This window comes from Bombina bombina, chromosome 2 (genome assembly GCF_027579735.1).
Source record: "Bombina bombina isolate aBomBom1 chromosome 2, aBomBom1.pri, whole genome shotgun sequence".
Classification (NCBI taxonomy): Eukaryota; Metazoa; Chordata; class Amphibia; order Anura; family Bombinatoridae; genus Bombina; species Bombina bombina.
In genome coordinates, this window is record NC_069500.1 from 804,199,265 (window position 1) to 804,224,456 (window position 25,192).

At 40.3% G+C, this 25,192-nt stretch overlaps 1 protein-coding gene across 2 annotated transcripts in view; it reads right to left on the reverse strand.

The window, feature by feature from the left end:
• The window catches only part of CD320 (CD320 molecule), a 92,836-nt gene that overhangs the window by 14,713 nt on the left and 52,931 nt on the right, over positions 1 to 25,192 (reverse strand). For both annotated transcript variants that reach the window (XM_053703004.1, XM_053703003.1), the window contains exon 12: positions 4,508 to 4,570. In XM_053703004.1, coding sequence (XP_053558979.1) covers positions 4,508 to 4,570 — 63 coding nt within the window. The remainder of the gene's footprint in view (positions 1 to 4,507; positions 4,571 to 25,192) is intronic.

The following is a 25,192-nucleotide window of genomic DNA, read 5'->3' on the forward strand; positions in this document are numbered from 1 at the left end:
ATTAAAACACGGTGTATCCCAGACAAAGAAGGCAGGTACATTTGCTTAAAAGGTTTATTATATGGTAAACCGGTAACGCTCGTAAATGCATATGCTCCTAATTCCAGACAGGACAAAATTTGTAAACTCAATTTCAGACTTAATCGCGAAAGAAGCAAAAGGCTCCCTTATTGTTGCAGGAGATCTTAATTTTCCTCTAGACCCCACAGTAGATTGCTCAAATCCAGAATCTAGAGCCAAAACCCCAAATCTCACCAAGATTTTGCGGAAGTTTAAAATGTTGGTCTTACACGATGTGTGGAGATATTTTAATCCCCAAAAACTTGATTACACTTTTTTCTCTCACCCAAAAAGCACCCCCCTGGGCCGCCCCCCCCCCCCATAAAAAAAGGTGATAAAAAAACAAATTCAATATTTTATTAAATACCCAACACATTTTAACTTTAAACAGAAAAGAAGTCATCTTCCCATGTCAACTGAAACTGTGTTAAAATATTGTCCTATATGAAAATGCAAGTAAAAGCTTAAGGAAATATACAGGATTATGGAAATGTAGCAATAAGAGTTGAATGAATTCCAAAACACCTTTGCAATTTGCAGCTACAATAAACATGCAGAGGCCAAGGGGGAAGGTCTTTGATTCTACTGCTATGAAATTCTAGTCACTTGTTTATTATACTGTCACAAATGAGGGGATGTCTCCCTCATAGGTTTATCCACGGACTTTTGCATATGGCAGATTTTGCTTTTTCAGCATTCCTGTCAATCAGGGACCAGCTACAAATCTTAACCCATTATAATATGGTGAGCTCATCAAGGAATTCTTAGTCTCACTTCTACTAATGCGTTAATAATGTTGACAAATCATGTACAGGGGGAAACAGACAGACTAATACAGTAACTGTTAAGGATTTAAAAATCCCCTTGAAGCATCAATTTAAACAGGGAAATAAAGCATTGTCAGACCATCGCATACAGACAGCCACAGGGGAGAGAACATGTGTTCCTCCTACAGCTTATCAAACGGTTCTCTCCAACCGAGTGCAGCAAAGCTGTAAATTCTGCCCTATGATCATGTTGTTACTTACCTAATGCTTGTCCAACGGAGTTGTCAGGCACAGCAGTCACTCTCTCCAGTCCACCGGTCTCAACTCCAACTCCACTAACGTCCTCCACAGGCCAGGTCCAGTTAGTAGTCCACGCAGCCAGCGACATATCGTATCGCATTATATAGAGGCAAGAACTAGACTAGACTAGATGGTAACCAGAGGGGGTGGCGGGTGTGGGCCGGCCCAGCCGGGGGAATCTTGACTTGCATATATTAAAATAAATTCATATCCGGCGCCTCTGGTCTGGTCTGCAGTCTGGCCCCCTGCCCCTGGGATGATGTTGTCCGGAGACTGGAGTCTAGGAGGAGTCTCAACACTCACTATCTACACTGCGGGAAGCCAGCAACAAGCCACCCTAGAGACTAGTCTTAGTGAAAGTGAGTCAATCAATCCACGTGACCTGTCAGTGCTGTCAGCTGTCACAGTGTGCTGTCAGTTTCAGTCAGTCCGGGATGGAGGTACCCGGGACAGACCTTTAAAATGCGGGACTGTCCCGGGCAATACGGGACACGTGGTCACCTTACTCCTACCGTCTTTGATCCATCAAGACCAAGTTGGTTTTGTGCCACAAAGAGAGGCCAAAGATAACACAGTTAAAGTCCTTAACCTCCTAGAGTTCATCTCACAGAATAAATCCCGACTGTTTTCCTATCGACTGACGCCGAAAAGGCATTCGACAGACTTGACTGGACATACCTCCAAGAATCCCTGAAACGATTTAACTTCCCAGACCCTTTCATTCAAAAAATATTTGCTTTATATACCAACCCGACGGCACAAATAAGGGTAAACGGCACGCTCTCTGACCCTTTTGAAATCGGAAACGGATCTAGACAAGGCCCTGTCTCCCCACTCCTATTTATCTTATCCCAAGAACCTTTAGCCATTAAAATAAGACATAATAATCAAATCCAGGGGATTGATATTGGCGAACATTCCCATAAATTAGCTATTTTCTCAGATGATATACTCCTGACTCTCACAAACCCTCTCTCCTCACTCCATTCAACCATTCTAGAATTAGGCCACTATGGGAACGTTTCTAACTTCCTAGTCAATGTGACGAAATCGGAATATTTGCCTATAAACCTTTCCAGCCAATCCCTAGACTCATTAAGACTATCCTGCCCCCTCAAACAGCAGACAAAATATTTGAAATACCTAGGTATCCGCATCACCCCTAATATGAAAGACCTCCGCATGCATAACTATGGTAGCTTAATTTCAGAATTTAGGTCCCTCACATCTGCTTGGCTCCCAAAAAAATATATCATGGTTGGGTAGAATACACGCCACAAAAATGACTCTACTCCCAAAAGTACTATACGTACTTCAAACAATCCCTATCCCAGGTATACAGAAGGATCTAGATGTACTGCAAAAAATCATAAATGATGATATATATGGAGACGCAGACCTCCGAGAATTAATAGAAATACGCTTTATAAATCCCCCAGTGATGGAGGTTTGGGAGTCCCTCGTCTCCATTCTTATAAGCTTACAATCTCCTTACAGAGAATTGCTGACTGGTGCAAACTAGAAGGTCGAAATCCCAAAAAATGGGCCCAAATTGAAAATTCGTTATCAATGTCTCATAACTTGGATGATATCTGCTGGAATCCTGCGTATTTTAATAAATACACTATTTCATCCTCTTCAATAACAAATGAAACATGGACAGATTGGAGACTGATCTGTAAAATTCCAAACAAAATATCCTCCAGATACTCTCCTCTTACCACAATCATTAACACAGAATTCCCACCGGGCCTCATTCAAGCCTCCCCACAAATCGTAAACCCTATTAAATCTCTCCCTATGCATTTAGTGACAGACATCACCCACGTCCTTAAAACCAAAAGTCAATTAGACACCTTAAACCATCCATTTCTGGCCTACTGGCTGCGGTTACATCAAGTGAGACACTATGTTGCCACACATAAACCCATAAAGGACCTAACAAGGCCATTTACCCCTTTGAACAAATTTGTATAGCCAGAGAATACACATCGGGAACAATCTCTAAATTCCATAAATTAATTCTCTCCAAGACTTTCCCACTTCTCCCCTCTTACACGAAAAGATGGGATTTAGAACTTAAGACTAGTACCTCACCCAAAATTTGGGCACGCAGGTTTGACAACCTGACACACTCCGCACACTCAATACAAGCAAAAGAGACCAATATTAAAATAATGATGAGGTGGTACCTGACCCCTACAAGGTTAAAATTCATATATAAGAACTCCACGACTTATTGCTGGAGGGGTTGTAAACAAGAAGGCCACATCTCCCACATTTGGTGGGAGTCTGATCTCATAAAACCTTTCTGGTCAGGAATCTTCCAAAACATAAACAAAGTACTAAACACAAATATATCCCCCAGCCCGGACTTGGTTCTACTATGTCAACCCCCTATTATCTCATGCAAAATACGAAAACACCTCTATCAGTTAATGCTAAACGCAGCTAATCAGTTAATCCCTAAAAAGTGGAAATCCACACAGATACCTTCCGCACGAGAATGGAAAGCGCTAGTGAGCAGGAATCTACTCTTAGAGTGATTACACTATTTTAAGTTAGGTCAACTCTCCTTATATCAAGATATGCAGTTTTTGTGGGAATCCTTCACATTCGCAGATACGCAGGTTCAATCCAACTAACGGCTCATACACGGCACCCAGCAGGAGAATTCCCAGACCCCCTTAACAAACCGTGTAAATATTCTCTTACATACTGAGCTTATTTCTCATAAGATGGGGGTGTGCGGTATGCAGACGGGGCGTGAGCGGAAACTTAAAAACTTCAGTACTTCAACATTCTTGATATCTTCTCCTTTTCTTTTTCTCCTTTTTTCGTTATTCCCCTTCTTTAACTTATGTTAAATGTTACCTTTGAGATAGGTTCTCTTTTATTACTATGAAAACAGATGATACCAACGGTACATTCTAAAGAGAAGAACTCACATCAACACTTAAAATGAGAAAAGACACCAACAGCCCGGTTTTTTAAATAACTGGGGTTCCTTTATACATAACTCTCTCTAACTTTTTTCTCCCCTTGGAACCCTATTGTATTAGCGTTGGATGAAGTAACATGGACAATAGGCTGTTGGGATATTTTAGTTACAAGGGTTTTTCCTCTCGTCACATAAACTGTCCTACCATGGTATTACTCTGTCACAGTTGCTTATGTTACGATATTTATGTGAACTGTCTCTTCAATATGTGTTATTCTCTTCTTTTGAATTGAAAATAAAAAGAAAACAAATAAAAAAAAAATAAAAAAAAACTGCAGATGCTTTCTACATATATTTCCAAATTTCACCATTATTATAGGTACAAGGAATAGTTGTTACAGAAATCACTAAACAGGGTGTGAAAACAAAATGTACTTACCCAAGACAGCAATCAAACTCCCTTTGTAAGACACTTCAGTCTGTTCAGCACTTGTGGAATTCTCTAAAAAAAAAAAAATAGATGTATTTTCAGTATCATATTAGTGTTTTCTATTGACTTGAGCAGTTTACTTAGAAACCTAATGATTTAAACTACTCAAGTAACATACAATTGCCTGACAGAGTGTGAGTGAATATCAGCCACAAACACACATACAGTAAATCCCCTAAACAAGGAAGACAAAAATAATAAGAATAAAAAATAAAAAAATAACCAGCACTATGAATTTACTGTTATAAATTCAATAACAAAAAAGAATAGGTAGAACTTATAGGGTTTAATAATTAATCAAGACATTATTTTAGCTTGGTTGTATTTAGACGATTACTGTTCTCTCTGGTTTTTCTTGTTGTTTTATACATATAGTGTACTAGAAAACGGTTGTTCTACAAATGGCATATGGTATTGATTTTGAGAGTAAATTATTTTTTTGGTTTTCCTTTTCCTACCCCCTTTTTTTTACCCTCTATTCCTCTCTCTTTTCCGATATCCGAAAAGGGATATTTTAAAGGTGCTTATAGGGCATAGAATATTTTAAAACATATTTTAAGATGAAAGAACAAATTAAAATAGCTTTATTGAATGTTGGGGGATTTCATCAAAAATTAAAAGGAAAATATATTAAAACAATTTAGTTTTGATATTGCCATGTTACAAGAAACATATCTTAAAGAGCAATAATTAACTAAACTCAAAACAGGATGGGTAGGAGAAGATATAGCAACTCCATGTCTACATAGGAAAAAAGGAGTGGCGGTCCTTCTTAATAAGAATCTTAAATATAATAATATCCTTTCGAGTGAACTAGATATGGAGGAAAGATATATTATCTTGCAGATGGAAATTGAAGGAATGTTGTTAGTTTTATTCAATGTATATGGATCTAACAGACTAGATAGGGACTTCTGGGATGGGCTTCAAATAAAATTATTACAGTATAGTACAAAAAACATTAGCAGGTGATCTGAACATGGTGATGCATCCATCTTTAGACAGAGTAAAACTTTTCTTAAATAAAAAATGTAAACAAGAAGTTAAAATTTCTGTAAAGTGCTAAGGCTTAAAGGGACAGTCAACACCAGAATTTTTGTCATTTTAAAAGATAGATAATCACTTAATTAGCAATTCCCCAGTTTTGCATAACCAACACAGTTATAATTACACACGTTTCACCTCTGTAATTACCTTGTATCTAAGCCTCAGCAGACTGCCCCCTTATTTCAGTTCTTTTGACTTGCATTTTAGCCAATCAGAGCAGTCTCCATGGTAAATTCACGTACATGAGCTCAATGTTATCTATATGAAACACGTGAACTAATGCCCTATAGGGGTGAAAAACTATCAAAATGCATTTAGATTAGGCGGCCTTCATACCGCCTAGGTTTATCTTTCAACTAAGAATACCAAGAGAACAAAGCAAAATTGGTGATAAAAGTAAATTGTAAAGTTGTTTAAAATGACATGCCCTATTTGAAACATGAAAGTTTTTTTTGGACTTGACTGTCCCTTTAAAGATATTTGGAGAATTAAGAATCCAGACACTAGAATGTTCTCTTGTGAATCACAAAGTTAAAAAACAATGTTTACAATTGATGCATTCCTAGTTTCAGAGAAAATACTCTGAATAGAGATGGCAGACAATATTAAAGAAATCATTCTATCCGATCACACAATATTGTCCCTTAGTTTGCAAATTAAAAGATATAAGGTAAATAATATTGCAAGATTCTATTTTCACACTTATCTTATGACAAATACCCATTTTAAAGATTGGTTGAGGAAGAAATGGAGAGATTTCTGTTATTTTAATCATTCATATAAAGATAAACGTGAGATATATTGGGAAGCGTTTAAAGCAGTTATAAGAGGAGAGATTAAAGCCTATCTAGTAAAAAACGTAGAAAGCAAGCTAAAGATTTACAGACAACTAATCATTTACGAAACTGCTTTAATTCATATGTAAACGATCCTTCAAAAAACCTTTGGAATAAGTATAATGGGGCAAAGAGGGAAAGAGATTTTTCGCAACCAGTTATTGAGACAGGAGGATCTGAGGACAAGAGCCGTTTATTATAGGCACAGTGGAAAAGCCAGACGGTTTCTGGCTAACTTAATGGGACATGATACCCAAATGTTAAAATACTTGAAAGTGATGCAGCATAGCTGTAAAAAGCCGATTATAAAAAATATCACCTGAACATCTCTATGTAAAAAATAAAGATATTTTACCTCAAAATGTCCTAAGTATTCACACCCCATTGTAAAGGACTTTTAAGCCGCAAATCAGTATGTCTGTCCCAGGACAGACAAGGGAGTGAGCCTAGTGCACACTCATGTTATTTCCCTATTCATTTGCCTATTAAGGAAGTTTGCTATGAAATCTCATGAGAGCTAAGTCAAATCTCATGAGATCACAGTAAAAGTTCATGACCTCAGCATTGTTGATACTGATTGGCTGCAGTTAATTTCTTTGTTTTTTATTGTTTTTACCTGCAGCTGGGCAATAACTGAAGTATAACTTTTTACACATAACTTACTCTGGTTAGCTGAAGAAATTGTGAGGTAATATTTTCCTGTCAACTTTTTACAGTTATACTGCATCAGCTTCAAGTTATTTAGAATACGAGTATTATGTCCCTTTAAGTCAATCTTAAAAAGTGGAAACAGTGCATTGAGGATATTAAGTTAGGGGATAAAAGATATTCAAACATTCAAGAAATAAACAAATACATATTAGAATATTTCCAAAAGGTTTATTCAGAAGGATCCATATGTAATTCAACTAAATTACTAGAGCTGCAACAACTAATCAATATAATCGATTATGAAAATAGTTGTCAACGAATCTTATAATCGATTATTTGGTTTGCAATAAGTTGGTCTGTGCACAGCACCAGCTGCTTCCCTCCAATGAGCTCCTGCACATGGTATTGTGTTTTACAGTTATGCGCTTAGACTAAAGGACGTCTACAGAAGTTACTTTTCACTTTTTCTGGACAGTATAAGTTTATTTTTAAATGACCAGTCAATACAGTAGATATGCATAATCAACAAATGCATGATAAGAAGACAATGCAATAGTACTTAAAGGGACATAATACTCATATGCTAAATCACTTGAAACTGATAAAAAACTGTAAAAAGCTGACAGGAAAATATCACCTGAGCATCTCTATGTAAAAAAGGAAGATATTTTACCTCACAATCTCCTCAGCTCAGCAGAGTAAGTTCTGTGTAAAAAGTTATACTTCACCTTATCCCAGCTGCAGGTAAAAATAAAAAAATAAAAATGAAGAAATGAACAGCAGCCAATCAGCATCAGCAGTGCTGAGGTCATGAACTCTTACTGTGATCTCATGAGATTTGACTTAACTCTCATGAGATTTCATAGTAAGCTTCCTTTACCTGATTGGTGAAATAATATGAGAGTTCACGATGCTCATCCTTTCAACTGTCCCAGGACAGACACACTAAAATGCTGCTTAGAAATCCTTTACAATGGGAGGTGGCTACTGAGGAACTTTTGAGGTAAAATATCTTTCTTTTTTACATAGAGATGTTCAGGAGATATTTTCTAGTCAGCTTTTTACAGCTATGCTGCATCACTTTCAAGTGTTTAAACATTTGGGTATTATGGCCCTTTAATCTGAACTTCAAATGAGTAGATTTTTTTTTTTAAATAAATTGCAAAGTTTATGTCTATTTCCACTCCCCCTGTATCATGTGACAGCCATCAGCCAATCACAAATGCATATATGTATATGTTGTAAACTTTTGCACATGCTCAGTAGGAGCTGGCGATAAAAAAGTGTAAATATTAAAAGACTGTGCACATTTTGTTAATGGAAGTAAATTGAAAAGTTGTTTAAAACTGCCTGCTCTATCTGAATCATGAAGTTTAATTTTGATTTGAGTGTCCCTTTAAGTTTACAACTATTCCTGGCTTATGTGTTACCCAGATATAATAGGAGTCACATTTGGATTGTTTATATTAAATCAGGTGATTTGGGACAATGCTTTGCATGATATAGTGCTGAGCTTATTATTTACACCTAGCCCTAGATTAATGGGAGTTGTTATTTGAATTGATGTGCACTATTATTATTAGCAGATCGCTTGCTATTGCTGATTATATGTACTGTATAGATAAATGTGTAAGGCTTTGTCCTGTTATTGATATAAAGTCCTTAGCGCTTTTGAATTTTCTTGTTTTTTTTAATATTTTTAATTAATTGTAATATGTACCAAATTCAACCTCTAAGTATATATCTGTTATTTTAAGTGCGGACTAGATATTTTTTCCCCTAACTTTATAGCTTGTTATTTACCACTACATATAGATAGTCAAGATATTTTTATATAAGAATGAAGTCCAAGCTTACTTTGTTAAGAGGAACTTTGCATTGTTGCAGAGTTAAAAAAGATAAAAATCCCACCTTGGTGATATTGGCAAAACCCTACTTATGCATCTCAGGCACCTCAACACCATCTGAGCGCCTCTTCTCTGCTGCAGGCAAAATAGCTGCAAAAAGAGAGCCAGCCTCAGCCAGGAGCATGTGGTCGTTTTTGCATTTGAATGCAAAGTTTTAGAAAGAGTGAATAACAATGTCATTAACAGTGGTGGTCTACCTCTTTCTAGTTTTACCTCTTTTGAAACAGTTTGTGGGTTTTTTTTTGCTTGATTATAATAATTTGTTATGCTGTTGGTTGAAAAATTGGATAGCTGTGCTAATGTAAAGTTTTAGTCTGAAGTTTATATTTATAACAGTCAGTATGTGGATTTTACTTTAAATATATGATTATTTTTTTTAAATCCAATTAGTCTATTAATCGAAAAAATAATCGGCTGATTAATCTATTATGAAAATAATAGTTAGTTGCAGCCCTATAAATTACAATTTTGGGATAAGTCGCAAAAATATTGAGTAATAGTCTTGACCAAAAAACAGCCCAATTTCACAAGAGGAAATCAAGCAGACAATCAAGGCAGCAGCAGCCAATAAAGCACCCGGCCCTGATCAGATCCCGATAGAGATCTATAAAGACATTGGTGGGTGAGATAGTTCCAACATTAGAATGTATCTTTAATAAAATGTACATTCAAGGAAATATGCATTCAAAGTACTTCATATGTTCAATGATTTCTTTAACCCTTTAGTGACCAGAGCACTTTTCCATTTTCTGACCGTTTGGGACCAGGGCTATTTTTACATTTCTGCAGTGTTTGTGTTTAGCTGTAATTTTTTTACCCACACATTATATACCGTTTTTCTCACCATTAAATGGACTTTCTAAAGATACCATTATTTTCATAATATCTTATAATTTACTATAAATTTTTTATAAAATATGATGAAAAAATGGAAACACAAACTTTTTCTAACTTTGACCCCCAAAATCTGTTACACATCTACAACCACCAAAAAACACCCATGCTAAATAGTTTCTAACATTGGTCCTGAGTTTAGAAATACCTAATGTTTACATGTTCTTTGCTTTTTTTTATAAAGTTATAGGGCAATAAGTACAAGTAGCACTTTGCTATTTCCAAACAATTTTTCTTCAAAATTAGCGATAGTTACATTGGAACACTGATATCTGTCAGGAATTCCTGAATATCCCTTTACATGTATATTTTTATTTTTTTTAGTAGACAACCCAAAGTATTGCATAAATAAAGAGAGAAGCGCTCAACCTGGGAACGAATAATAGCATAATAGCTTGTTCTATGGCTAGTTACCACCCTAGAAGCAGCCTCTTTTTGCTCAATATGTGCCTTTCACAGAGAAGAACTATCCTGTAGCATATCAGTCTGATCCTGACTTCACAGTACAGTCCAGCCCCGAAATACCAGGCAATCCCTCACTGAACAAGGGAAACAGCAAAACCCCAGACGTACGTTTCGGCCTATTGTGGGCCTCGTCAGTGAGGTGCAGCCATAGTCCTCTAAGCACACTGAGCAACGGGTCCACGTCTGGATTCCCGCATCACACTTAGGGAGACTTCCCTAAGTGTCATAATTTGCATAAATAAAAAGAGAGAAGCGCTCAACCTGGGAACGAATAATAGCATAATAGCTTGTTCTATGGCTAGTTACCACCCTAGAAGCAGCCTCTTTTTGCTCAATATGTGCCTTTCACAGAGAAGAACTATCCTGTAGCATATCAGTCTGATCCTGACTTCATAGTACAGTCCAGCCCCGAAATACCAGGCAATCCCTCTCTGAACAAGGGAAACAGCAAAACCCCAGACGTACGTTTCGGCCTATTGTGGGCCTCGTCAGTGAGGTGCAGCCATATCCCTCTAAGCACACTGAGCAACGGGTCCACGTCTGGATTCCCGCATCACACTTAGGGAGACTTCCCTAAGTGTCATAATTTGCATAAATAAAAAGAGAGAAGCGCTCAACCTGGTCGCCATAGAACAAGCCACTGAGCTGTTGTTCGTTCCTGGTAGAGCGCTTCTCTCTTTGTATGTAAATTATTATGACCCTGGGGAAGTCTCCCTATGGGTGATGGGGGAAACCAGACGTGGACTCCTTGCCCAGTGTGCTTAGAGGAATGTGGCTGCACCTCACTGACGAGGCCCATAGGAGGCCGAAACGATCGTCTGGGGTTGTCATGTTCCTTGTTCAGAGGAGAATTGCCTAGTATTTCGGGGCTGGACTGACCTTACTTGGCGGGATCAGACTGATATACTTCAGGAAAGTTTTCTTCTGTGAAAAGCACACTGGTCTAAAAGAGGCTGCCTCCGGGTGGTAAATCGCCATAGAACAAGCCACTGAGCTGTTGTTCGTTCCTGGTAGAGCGCTTCTCTCTTTGTATGTAAATTATTATGACCCTGGGGAAGTCTCCCTATGGGTGATGGGGGAAACCAGACGTGGACTCCTTGCCCAGTGTGCTTAGAGGAATGTGGCTGCACCTCACTGACGAGGCCCATAGGAGGCCGAAACGATCGTCTGGGGTTGTCATGTTCCTTGTTCAGAGGTGAATTGCCTAGTATTTCGGAGCTGGACTGACCTTACTTGGCGGGATCAGACTGATATACTTCAGGAAAGTTTTCTTCTGTGAAAAGCACACTGATCTAAAAGAGGCTGCCTCCGGGTGGTAAATTGCCATAGAACAAGCCACTGAGCTGTTGTTCGTTCCTGGTAGAGCGCTTCTCTCTTTGTATGTAAACCCAAAGTATTGATCTAGGCCCATTTTGATATATTTAATGCCACCATTTCACCGCCAAATGCGATCAAATAAAAAAAAATTGTTTACTTTTTCACAAACTTTAGGTTTCTCACTGAAATTATTTACAAACAGCTTGTGCAATTATGGCACAAATAGTTGTAAATGCTTCTCTGGGATCTCCTTTGTTAAGAATTAGCAGATATTTATGGCTTTGGCATTACTTTTTGGTAATTAGAAGGCCGCTAAACGCCGCTGCGCACCACACGTGTATTATGCCCAGGAGTGAAGGGGTTAATTAGGGAGCTTGAAGGGTTAATTTTAGCTTTAGTGTAGAGATCAGCCTCCCACCTGACATGACCCATCCCCTGATCCCTCCCAGACAGCTCTCTTCCCTCCCCCACCCTGCAATTGTCCCCATCATCTTAAGTACTGGCAGAAAGGTGGTGGCTGGCAGAGGAGGGGGAATTTAATGTTTAAAAAGGGATCTGGGAGGGGGAGGGTATGGAGGGGGGGCAGCTACACTACAGAAAAAGTGGGCTTTATTTAAAAAACAAAACAAAAAAAAGGAAATGTATTCTTACCTGATAAATTTGTTTCTTTTACGATACGATGAGTCCACGGATTTCATCCTTACTTGTGGGATATCGCCTCCTGGTCAGCAGAAGGAGGCAAAGAGCACCACAGCAGAGCTGTATATATAGCTCCTCCCTTCCCTCCCACTCCAGTCATTCGACCGAAGTTAGGAAGAGAAAGGAAAAGCCAAAGTGCAGAGGTGACTGAAGTTTAACAAAATTAAAGACCTGTCTTCTAAAAACAGGGTGGGCCGTGGACTCATCGTATCGTAAAAGAAACAAATTTATCAGGTAAGAATAAATTTTATTTTCTTTTACAAGAGATACGATGTGTCCACGGATTTCTTCCTTACTTGTGGGATACAATACGAAAGCTATTGTACACGGATGAAAAGGGAGGGACAAGACAGGGAACCTAAACGGAAGGCACCACTGCTTAAAGAACCCAACTCCCAAAAACAGCCTCAGCTGAGACAAAAGTATCAAATTTGGAAAGTAGAAAAAATGTGAAAAGAAGACCAGGTTGCAGCCATGCAAACGTTGGCTACAGAAGCTTCATTCTTGGATGTCCACGAGGAAGCAACATCCCTAGTGGAATGGGCTGCAACTCATACAAGAGGCTGCTGTACAGCAGTCTCACATGAAAAATGCATGATACACTACAGCCAAAAAGATGAGAGAGCCGTAGCATACAGACCCATAAGTCTTCCAGAAAAAAACGACAAATAAGATGACTGACGAAGTCCACAGTCGCTTGTAAATAAAATTTTAAAGCACAGACCACGTCCAAACCATGCAAGAGACGTTCCCTTTGAGAAGAAGGAATAGGACACAAAGAAAGAACAACAAACAATCGCCTGATTATTGGTCCTGATTGAAACAGCCTTAGGAAGGAACCCTAGGCTAGGACGTAAAACTACCTTATCTGAAAGAAAAATAAGATAAGGACAAGCGTATTGTAATTCCGAAAGTTCAGACACTCTTCGAGCTGAAGAAAAGACAACAAGAAATAAAACTTTAAGAACCAAATTCAGACACCATGGAGGAGCAATGGGTTTGAAACACAGGCCTGATTCCAACCAAAGCCTGACAAAAGGATTGAACGTCAGGGACCTCCACCAGACGTTGGCCTACAAAATAGATAAGGCAGAAATCTGACCCTTTAGGGAACTTGCCAATAAACCCTTCCCCAATCCTACTTGGAGAAAAGAAAAAAATTCTGGAAAACCGAAATCTACTCCATGAGTAGCTCTTGGATTCACACCAATAAAGAAATTTACACCATATCTTATGGGAAATCCTTCTAAGCACAGGTTCACGAGCCCGGATCATGGTCCCCATGACCGAATCAGAAAACCCCCACGAATTAGAAGGCCGTTCCCCAACCTGAGTTTTCAAGATGGCAGTGATTACCACCAGATCTGCAAACCAAATCCTGCGAGGCCCCGCAGGAGCCATGAGGAGCACTGGTGCCCTCTCCTGTTTGATTTAAGCAATGATCTGAGAAAGAAGCGCAAAAACACTGGAAATAGGTATGCAAGACTGAAGAACCAAGTAATCGCCAGAGCATCTATCAGTACTGCCTGGGGATCCCTGGACTTCGACCCCAATCTCGAAAAATTGGCATTCCGTCGAGAACCAAAAAGTCAAATTCCGGCTGACCCTACCTGAGAAGCAGGCTGGAGAACACTTCCGGATGAAGACCCCAAACAGCGTGTGCGCGCACAGTCAAGGCGCAAATAGCTGCAGCTGGTTTCAAACTGCAAACCCTCCGCTTGCTAGACAGCTACACTAACCTTCTGCTACCACAGCTGACTGTCCTGGAGAAAAGATCTGCCTGTTCAGAAAATCCGCCTCCCAGATGTCCATCCCTGGGATGTGGATCGTTAACAGACAACAAGAATGGGCCTCTGCCCACTGAATTAAAGTTGGTTACCTCTGTCATTGCCAAGGAACTCCTCGTTCCCATTTAATAATTGAAGATTGATGAAAGCCATCAAAGAAGTTTTCCAACTGAAACATGAGAAGTTGAAATAAAGTCGACTGTGAACAGGTCAAAAAGGCAGTAAATATCGCTCTCAGCTCCAGGATGTCTATAGGAATTCAAATGTATTCGAGAAGACAAATCCGAATAACCTCCGTTCCATTACCTAAACATATAGAATTGCAAAGGTCAACAATGAAGCCGAGCAAATGGGACAAAGCCCACTGCTGAACCATCAGCACCAATACCTCCATGATACTAGGCCACCGATGGCCAAGGAGTGGACTGAAGAACTAGACAAGTATCAAAAATCTTTGACGTCTAGACTTCTATCAGAAATCTACATCAATAAAGAAGCTATTATGGTTCAAAATTACCCCTGTATATGGGATTAAAGAACTCTCATCCAAATTAACCTTTCCACCGTGAAGGGCTAGGAAGGAAAACGAGAGTTAAGCGTGGAATCTAGCTAGTTGAAAAGGTGGTGTCTGGAATAGGATGTGGTCTAGATAAGATGCCACCGCAATTCCTCGCAAGCGAAATACCGCCCACAGAGATACCAGAATAACAGAATTTATGTTTACCTGATAAATTTCTTTCTCCAACGGTGTGTCCGGTCCACGGCGTCATCCTTACTTGTGGGATATTCTCTTCCCCAACAGGAAATGGCAAAGAGCCCAGCAAAGCTGGTCACATGATCCCTCCTAGGCTCCGCCTACCCCAGTCATTCGACCGACGTTAAGGAGGAATAATAGCATAGGAGAAACCATATGGTACCGTGGTGACTGTAGTTAAAGAAAATAAATTATCAGACCTGATTAAAAAACCAGGGCGGGCCGTGGACCGGACACACCGTTGGAGAAAGAAATTTATCAGGTAAACATAAATTCTGTTTTCTCCAACATAGGTGTGTCCGGTCCACGGCGTCATCCTTACTTGTGGGAACCAATACCAAAGCTTTAGGACACGGATGAAGGGAGGGAGCAAATCAGGTCACCTAAATGGAAGGCACCACGGCTTGCAAAACCTTTCTCCCAAAAATAGCCTCAGAAGAAGCAAAAGTATCAAACTTGTAAAATTTGGTAAAAGTGTGCAGTGAAGACCAAGTCGCTGCCCTACATATCTGATCAACAGAAGCCTCGTTCTTGAAGGCCCATGTGGAAGCCACAGCCCTAGTGGAATGAGCTGTGATTCTTTCGGGAGGCTGCCGTCCGGCAGTCTCGTAAGCCAATCTGATGATGCTTTTAATCCAAAAAGAGAGAGAGGTAGAAGTTGCTTTTTGACCTCTCCTTTTACCTGAATAAACAACAAACAAGGAAGATGTTTGTCTAAAATCCTTTGTAGCATCTAAATAGAATTTTAGAGCGCGAACAACATCCAAATTGTGCAACAAGCGTTCCTTCTTTGAAACTGGTTTCGGACACAGAGAAGGTACGATAATCTCCTGGTTAATGTTTTTGTTAGAAACAACTTTTGGAAGAAAACCAGGTTTAGTACGTAAAACCACCTTATCTGCATGGAACACCAGATAAGGAGGAGAACACTGCAGAGCAGATAATTCTGAAACTCTTCTAGCAGAAGAAATTGCAACTAAAAACAAAACTTTCCAAGATAATAACTTAATATCAACGGAATGTAAGGGTTCAAACGGAACCCCCTGAAGAACTGAAAGAACTAAATTGAGACTCCAAGGAGGAGTCAAAGGTTTGTAAACAGGCTTGATTCTAACCAGAGCCTGAACAAAGGCTTGAACATCTGGCACAGCTGCCAGTTTTTTGTGAAGTAACACCGACAAGGCAGAAATCTGTCCCTTCAGGGAACTTGCCGATAATCCTTTTTCCAATCCTTCTTGAAGGAAGGATAGAATCCTAGGAATCTTAACCTTGTCCCAAGGGAATCCTTTAGATTCACACCAACAGATATATTTTTTCCAAATTTTGTGGTAAATCTTTCTAGTTACAGGCTTTCTGGCCTGAACAAGAGTATCGATAACAGAATCTGAGAAACCTCGCTTCGATAAAATCAAGCGTTCAATCTCCAAGCAGTCAGCTGGAGTGAAACCAGATTCGGATGTTCGAACGGACCCTGAACAAGAAGGTCTCGTCTCAAAGGTAGCTTCCAAGGTGGAGCCGATGACATGTTCACCAGATCTGCATACCAAGTCCTGCGTGGCCACGCAGGAGCTATCAAGATCACCGACGCCCTCTCCTGATTGATCCTGGCTACCAGCCTGGGGATGAGAGGAAACGGCGGGAATACATAAGCTAGTTTGAAGGTCCAAGGTGCTACTAGTGCATCTACTAGAGTCGCCTTGGGATCCCTGGATCTGGACCCGTAGCAAGGAACCTTGAAGTTCTGCCGAGAGGCCATCAGATCCATGTCTGGAATGCCCCACAGTTGAGTGACTTGGGCAAAGATTTCCGGATGGAGTTCCCACTCCCCCGGATGCAATGTCTGACGACTCAGAAAATCCGCTTCCCAATTTTCCACTCCCGGGATGTGGATAGCAGACAGGTGGCAGGAGTGAGACTCCGCCCATAGAATAATCTTGGTCACTTCTTCCATCGCTAGGGAACTCCTTGTTCCCCCCTGATGGTTGATGTACGCAACAGTCGTCATGTTGTCTGATTGAAACCGTATGAACTTGGTCCTCGCTAGCTGAGGCCAAGCCTTGAGAGCATTGAATATCGCTCTCAGTTCCAGAATATTTATCGGTAGAAGAGATTCTTCCCGAGACCAAAGACCCTGAGCTTTCAGGGATCCCCAGACCGCGCCCCAGCCCATCAGACTGGCGTCGGTCGTGACAATGACCCACTCTGGTCTGCGGAATGTCATCCCTCGTGACAGGTTGTCCAGGGACAGCCACCAACGGAGTGAGTCTCTGGTCCTCTGATTTACTTGTATCTTTGGAGACAAGTCTGTATAGTCCCCATTCCACTGACTGAGCATGCACAGTTGTAATGGTCTTAGATGAATGCGCGCAAAAGGAACTATGTCCATTGCCGCTACCATCAACCCGATCACTTCCATGCACTGAGCTACGGAAGGAAGAGGAACGGAATGAAGTATTCGACAAGAGTCCAGAAGTTTTGTCTTTCTGGCCTCTGTTAGAAAAATCCTCATTTCTGAGGAGTCTATAATTGTTCCCAAGAAGGGAACCCTTGTTGACGGGGATAGAGAACTCTTTTCCACGTTCACTTTCCAGCCGTGCGATCTGAGAAAGGCCAGGACGATGTCCGTGTGAGCCTTTGCTCGAGGGAGGGACGACGCTTGAATCAGAATGTCGTCCAGGTAAGGTACTACTGCAATGCCCCTTGGTCTTAGCACCGCTAGAAGGGACCCTAGTACCTTTGTGAAAATCCTTGGAGCAGTGGCTAATCCGAAAGGAAGCGCCACGAACTGGTAATGTTTGTCCAGGAATGCAAACCTTAGGAACCGATGATGTTCCTTGTGGATAGGAATATGTAGATACGCATCCTTTAAATCCACCGTGGTCATGAATTGACCTTCCTGGATGGAAGGAAGGATAGTTCGAATGGTTTCCATCTTGAACGATGGGACCTTGAGAAATTTGTTTAAGATCTTGAGATCTAGGATTGGTCTGAACGTTCCCTCTTTTTTGGGAACTATGAACAGATTGGAGTAGAACCCCATCCCTTGTTCTCTCAATGGAACAGGATGAATCACTCCCATTTTTAACAGGTTTTCTACACAATGTAAGAACGCCTGTCTTTTTATGTGGTCTGAAGACAACTGAGATCTGTGGAACCTCCCCCTTGGGGGAAGTCCCTTGAATTCCAGAAGATAACCCTGGGAGACTATTTCTAGCGCCCAAGGATCCAGAACATCTCTTGCCCAAGCCTGAGCGAAGAGAGAGAGTCTGCCCCCCACCAGATCCGGTCCCGGATCGGGGGCCGATATTTCATGCTGTCTTGGTAGCAGTGGCAGGTTTCTTGGCCTGCTTTCCCTTGTTCCAGCCTTGCATTGGTCTCCAAGCTGGCTTGGCCTGAGAAGTATTACCCTCTTGCTTAGAGGACGTAGCACCTTGGGCTGGTCCGTTTTTACGAAAGGGACGAAAATTAGGTCTATTTTTTGCCTTGAAAGGCCGATCCTGAGGAAGGGCATGGCCCTTACCCCCAGTGATATCAGAGATAATCTCTTTCAAGTCAGGACCAAACAGCGTTTTCCCCTTGAAAGGAATGTTTAGTAGCTTGTTCTTGGAAGACGCATCAGCCGACCAAGATTTCAACCAAAGCGCTCTGCGCGCCACAATAGCAAACCCAGAATTCTTAGCCGCTAACTTAGCCAATTGCAAAGAGGCGTCTAGAGTGAAAGAATTAGCCAATTTGAGAGCATTGACTCTGTCCATAATCTCCTCATAAGGAGGAGAGTCACTATCGAGCACCTTAATCAGTTCATCAAACCAGAAATATGCGGCTGTAGTGACAGGGACAATGCATGAAATGGGTTGTAGAAGGTAACCCTGCTGAACAAACATCTTTTTAAGCAAACCTTCTAATTTTTTATCCATAGGATCTTTGAAAGCACAACTATCCTCTATGGGAATAGTGGTGCGTTTGTTTAAAGTAGAAACCGCTCCCTCGACCTTGGGGACTGACTGCCATAAGTCCTTTCTGGGGTCGACCATAGGAAACAATTTTTTAAATATGGGGGGAGGGACGAAAGGAATACCGGGCCTTTCCCATTCTTTATTAACAATGTCCGCCACCCGCTTGGGTATAGGAAAAGCTTCTGGGAGCCCCGGCACCTCTAGGAACTTGTCCATTTTACATAGTTTCTCTGGGATGACCAAATTTTCACAATCATCCAGAGTGGATAATACCTCCTTAAGCAAAATGCGGAGATGTTCCAATTTAAATTTAAAAGTAATCACATCAGATTCAGCCTGCTGAGAAATGTTCCCTAAATCAGTAATTTCTCCCTCAGACAAAACCTCCCTGGCCCCCTCAGATTGGGTTAGGGGCCCTTCAGAGATATTAATATCAGCGTCGTCATGCTCTTCAGTAACTAAAACAGAGCATCCACGCTTACGCTGACAAGGGTTCATTTTGGCTAAAATGTTTTTGACAGAATTATCCATTACAGCCGTTAATTGTTGCATAGTAAGGAGTATTGGCGCGCTAGATGTACTAGGGGCCTCCTGAGTGGGCAAGACTCGTGTAGACGAAGGAGGGAATGATGCAGTACCATGCTTACTCCCCTCACTTGAGGAATCATCTTGGGCATCATTGTCATTGTCACATAAATCACATTTATTTAAATGAATAGGAATTCTGGCTTCCCCACATTCAGAACACAGTCTATCTGGTAGTTCAGACATGTTAAACAGGCATAAACTTGATAAGAAAGTACAAAAAACGTTTTGAAATAAAACCGTTACTGTCACTTTAAATTTTAAACTGAACACACTTTATTACTGCAATTGCGAAAAAACATGAAGGAATTGTTCAAAATTCACCAAACTTTCACCACAGTGTCTTAAAGCCTTGAAAATATTGCACACCAATTTTGGAAGCTTTGACCCTTAAAACAACGGAACCGGAGCCGTTTTAAGCTTTAACCCCTTTACAGTCCCTGGTATCTGCTTTGCTGAGACCCAACCAAACCCAAAGGGGAATACGATACCAAATGACGCCTTCAGAAGTCTTTTATAAGTATCAGAGCTCCTCTCACATGCGACTGCATGCCATGCCTCTCAAAAACAAGTGCGCAACACCGGCGCGAAAATGAGACTCTGCCTATGCTTTGGGAAAGCCCCTAAAGAATAAGGTGTCTAAAACAGTGCCTGCCGATATTATTATATCAAAATACCCAGAATAAATGATTCCTCAAGGCTAAATAAGGTTAATATCAATCGATTTAGCCCAAAAAAGGTCTACAGTCTAAATAAGCCCTTGTGAAGCCCTTATTTACAATCGTAATAAACATGGCTTACCGGATCCCATAGGGAAAATGACAGCTTCCAGCATTACATCGTCTTGTTAGAATGTGTCATACCTCAAGCAGCAAAGGACTGCAAACTGTTCCCCCAACTGAAGTTAATTGCTCTCAACAGTCCTGTGTGGAACAGCCATGGATTTTAGTTACGGTTGCTAAAATCATTTTCCTCATACAAACAGAATTCTTCATCTCTTTTCTGTTTCTGAGTAAATAGTACGTACCAGCACTATTTGAAAATAACAAACTCTTGATTGAATAATGAAAAACTACAGTTAAACACTAAAAAACTCTAAGCCATCTCCGTGGAGATGTTGCCTGTACAACGGCAAAGAGAATGACTGGGGTAGGCGGAGCCTAGGAGGGATCATGTGACCAGCTTTGCTGGGCTCTTTGCCATTTCCTGTTGGGGAAGAGAATATCCCACAAGTAAGGATGACGCCGTGGACCGGACACACCTATGTTGGAGAAATTGGTATTAATACAAACTGTTAGAGAAACTTTGGATGATCCCAGTGGACGGGAACAAGTAGGAACACGTCCTGTTATCTACCGTTGCCCAGGGTTAAAGAAAAAAGAAACAAATAGTTTCCATCTTGAAGGACGGTACCCCAAGAAGCTTGTTTAGACGTCTGAGATCTAAAATTTTTCAATACTTAGATCTCCAAAACAACTCTTAAAATAACAAAAACTGCTCCGCCGTCTCCTTGTCTGATAGTTTCACTTGTCCTACGAGTAAAAAAGAAACTCAAAACATTGTCTCCCAAATTGATAACTCGAAGGGAGACATTCATGCACAAACATTGTATGGAATAGACCCTTAAAATTTGTATCATAGGGTCTAAACTTCTACAAAAAACCTTCTATGGGAATAGAAAATCTTATAGTTAAGGTGGAAAAGACTTCTTCCCTGGAAACTGTTTTCCAAGCCTCCTTGAAGGAAAGTACTAAAAAAAAAAAAAAAAAAAAAAAAAAGAATTACCATCTGAGATAGCTATATAGATATATATACCCCAGACACTACCGAAGAATCTTCCCTTTAGCTCTGAGAGAAGAGACATTCGGAAAAACGTATTCACTGATGTACCCATGTCCTAATGCCCAACCGCAACATGGGGAAAACAATGGCAAAGTAACTCCAAAAGGAGATAGAGATAAACCACAAAACACTGCCTTTAAGGGCTATTATATTGGGACACTTGAGGAGAGATTAGTGGCATAAACTGAATCTTATCAATAGATTCCTGAGCCATGTCTGCTTTAAAAAGAAAGTTGATTCAGAAAAAAAAAAAAAACTATCTGAAGAACCTCTGGTTGTTGTTAATTAAACATATAAACAGTTGCAATCCATTATTGCATATTCAAAACAGAACGATGTAACCGTAGTAGTAAACCTTTATGAAAACTTTAAACATAGAAAAGATTGAACTGTGACTTTAAATGTTAAAACGTCACATATATTTCACCATGTAGAAAAAAAATTTGTCCTGAGTAGCTAGAACCTCCTTAAGTAACAGACGGAGGTATACCAGCATAAATCTGAAAGATACAACTTCAGTATCAGCAGGAGGAATTACACTGTCAGAAGCTGAGATTTTATCCTCAGATGCTACCGAAGTATACTCTCTCTCACATCTGAGAGGGAACCTTGAGATAGTAACAACCGTGACAGGAACCTTTCTCACTGAATGGTTAGATTTCCTCTTGCGCTCTCCCTGCAGCATGAGAAAAGCAGACAACACACTCGTGACTGCTTCGCACTAGTGGGAAACGATGTCTTGCAATATAACTCCAGGGGAGTCTTGGAAGGAATGCAGGGCACTTAAATACGGATGGTAATAAATATATATATATATATATATATATATATATATATATATATATATATATATATATATATATATATATATATATATATATATATATATATATATATATATATATTTATTTATTATTTTTAAATATATATATAGCACACTTGAGGAGAAGGCTGCGGATATAAAAAAACTTCTTGTCCGAATGTTTCATGCAACAATCAAGACAAAGTTGGCTCTAATAAAAAATCTTATCTCTGAAGTGCAACTGTACGCACATGAGACAGAATGGATATTACAATAGTATAAAGGGCATAAATGGAAAAACATCCTTATTCACATGTTATCCATAAAATGGAACACCATAACCAGAGGTACTGTGTCTTTAAATACCAAAGGAAAATGCCCAAATGTTATTATAACTTAATCCATTAACATTGGATATATTGGGTGTGAAGGACATAAATAGTATGTAACATCCCTATTCACCCTTTGAACAACAATGGGAACGCCCTAAGGTTGTTTTAATCAATTCATTAACGTAGAATATACATACGGAGAGGGGCAGAAAGTGTATAAGACAACTTTATTCCCATTAAAATTAATAAAATTAAACATCATAATAAGAGTAACTGTCTCTTTAAATAACAAATATAACGTTATTTGTATGAACCCATGAACCATGATAAAAAAATGGGATAATTTGGGACTGAGACTTTAAAACACACTGTATAAATTTGCAAAATATGCAGAGGACTCTGCCTGTCACTGATCAAAAAAAACAGGCAACCGGGTTATAGAGGAAAACCATCCTTCTAGCGTGTTTCCACATAAATGCTTCCCTGTACGTAGAACAAACTGCTTCTAACACAGCAGTGAAATAAATGCGCACAAACATGCCGCGCAACATAGCTCCGCCCATCGTGGGCGTAACAAGCTAAAAACTCCCGGACGACTAAAATGTAACAATGGAGCCGCCGGGAGAACAAGCCCATACGAACACTTAATAAACAAACCTCCCGACAGTTAAAACATAACATAACGTCCTGGAGAGAAAAAATGCCCTCAACCATGCGACTAATAAAAAAAACTCCCCGACACCTTACATGCGGACTAACAGAAGAAAAAGAAAAAACTCCCGACAGTTATAGTCCTATTACAATAACGTCCAGGGGAGTAAAAATATCCTCAAGCATGCGACACACCTTACATGCGATGCGGCTATCATCAAAACAACCAGCCCTCCAGAAGGCTTACTAGTGTAAATAAAGCCGTAGTTAAAAGCTAGTATAAACGAGAGCCTCTTCTCCACTTCAGTGCCTGCAATTACGGCCCAATAACATGTCCTCCCACCTAGGGATAATGTTATCCAGTGTCCCTTAATAAATAAAAGTGCCAATCTTTCTGTGAATATGTCCCCAGAAATAAAAATCAGCACTTACCTGAAGTTGCTGCCCGGCAGTAAGGCAGTCCACCCGGCTTGCGAGGTCCTCACTTTCTCCTCACATTGGCCTGTGGAAATAAAAAGTACTGAGTAGATCTCTTCCCTCAGACTTTTACAAGCAGGGCAGCATCAGTATGGGAGGCGCAGTGAGAATTCTGTCGCACAAGTTCTCATTGCTTTAAAGCCACCAAATGCTTCTCTTTTTACTGATGAGACTGATCTGGTCTAGGCTACACCCCAAAACAAAGTAGCACACTGTGGCACCACTTTAAAAATAATAAAATCTTGATTGAAGAATCTATAACCAACACCTCACTTCACCTCTTCCTATCACTAACACAGGCAAAGAGAATGACTGGAGTGGGAGGGAAGGGAGGAGCTATATATATACAGCTCTGCTGTGGTGCTCTTTGCCTTCTCCTGCTTACCAGGAGGCAATATCCCACAAGTAAGGATGAAATCCGTGGACTCATCGTATCTTGTGAAAGAAAACACCACATTTGATTGCAAAGTGGGTACTGGCAGGCAGACAAAAATGGGGGCAAATAGTTAGTGTGGGGAGGGTATCATTAGAAAGTCCATTTAATGGCAAGAAAAAATGTATATATGTGTGGGTACAGTAAATAAGTAAGAGGAAAATTACAGCAAAACACAAACACTGCAGAAATGTAAAAATAGCCTTGGTCCCAAACGGTCAGAAAATGGAAAAGTGCTCTGGTCACTAAGGGGTTAATGATTATCCTGAGGACTGGTCATGGTCAATATTAGAAACAGCATTAAATATTTATAAGTCAGGCAATCACTCCATTTCTGCCTTATATAAAGCACTCAAAACCTTCCAAAGGACTGAAGAATATAGAAAAAAACATAATTTATGCTTACCTGATAAATTCCTTTCTTCTGTTGTGTGATCAGTCCACGGGTCATCATTACTTCTGGGATATAACTCCTCCCCAACAGGAAATGCAAGAGGATTCACCCAGCAGAGCTGCATATAGCTCCTCCCCTCTACGTCAGTCCCAGTCATTCGACCAAGAATCAACGAGAAAGGAGTAACCAAGGGTGAAGTGGTGACTGGAGTATAATTTAAAAGATATTTACCTGCCTTAAAACAGGGCGGGCCGTGGACTGATCACACAACAGAAGAAAGGAATTTATCAGGTAAGCATAAATTATGTTTTCTTCTGTTATGTGTGATCAGTCCACGGGTCATCATTACTTCTGGGATACCAATACCAAAGCAAAAGTACACGGATGACGGGAGGGATAGGCAGGCTCATTATACAGAAGGAACCACTGCCTGAAGAACCTTTCTCCCAAATATAGCCTCCGAAGAAGCAAAAGTGTCAAATTTGTAAAATTTGGAAAAAGTATGAAGCGAAGACCAAGTTGCAGCCTTGCAAATCTGTTCAACAGAGGCCTCATTCTTAAAGGCCCAAGTGGAAGCCACAGCTCTAGTGGAGTGAGCTGTAATTCTTTCAGGAGGCTGCTGTCCAGCAGTCTCATAGGCTAAACGTATTATGCTACGGAGCCAAAAAGAGAGAGAGGTAGCAGAAGCTTTTTGACCTCTCCTCTGTCCAGAATAAACGACAAACAGGGAAGAAGTTTGGCGAAAATCTTTAGTTGCCTGCAAGTAGAACTTGAGGGCACGAACTACATCCAGATTGTGTAGAAG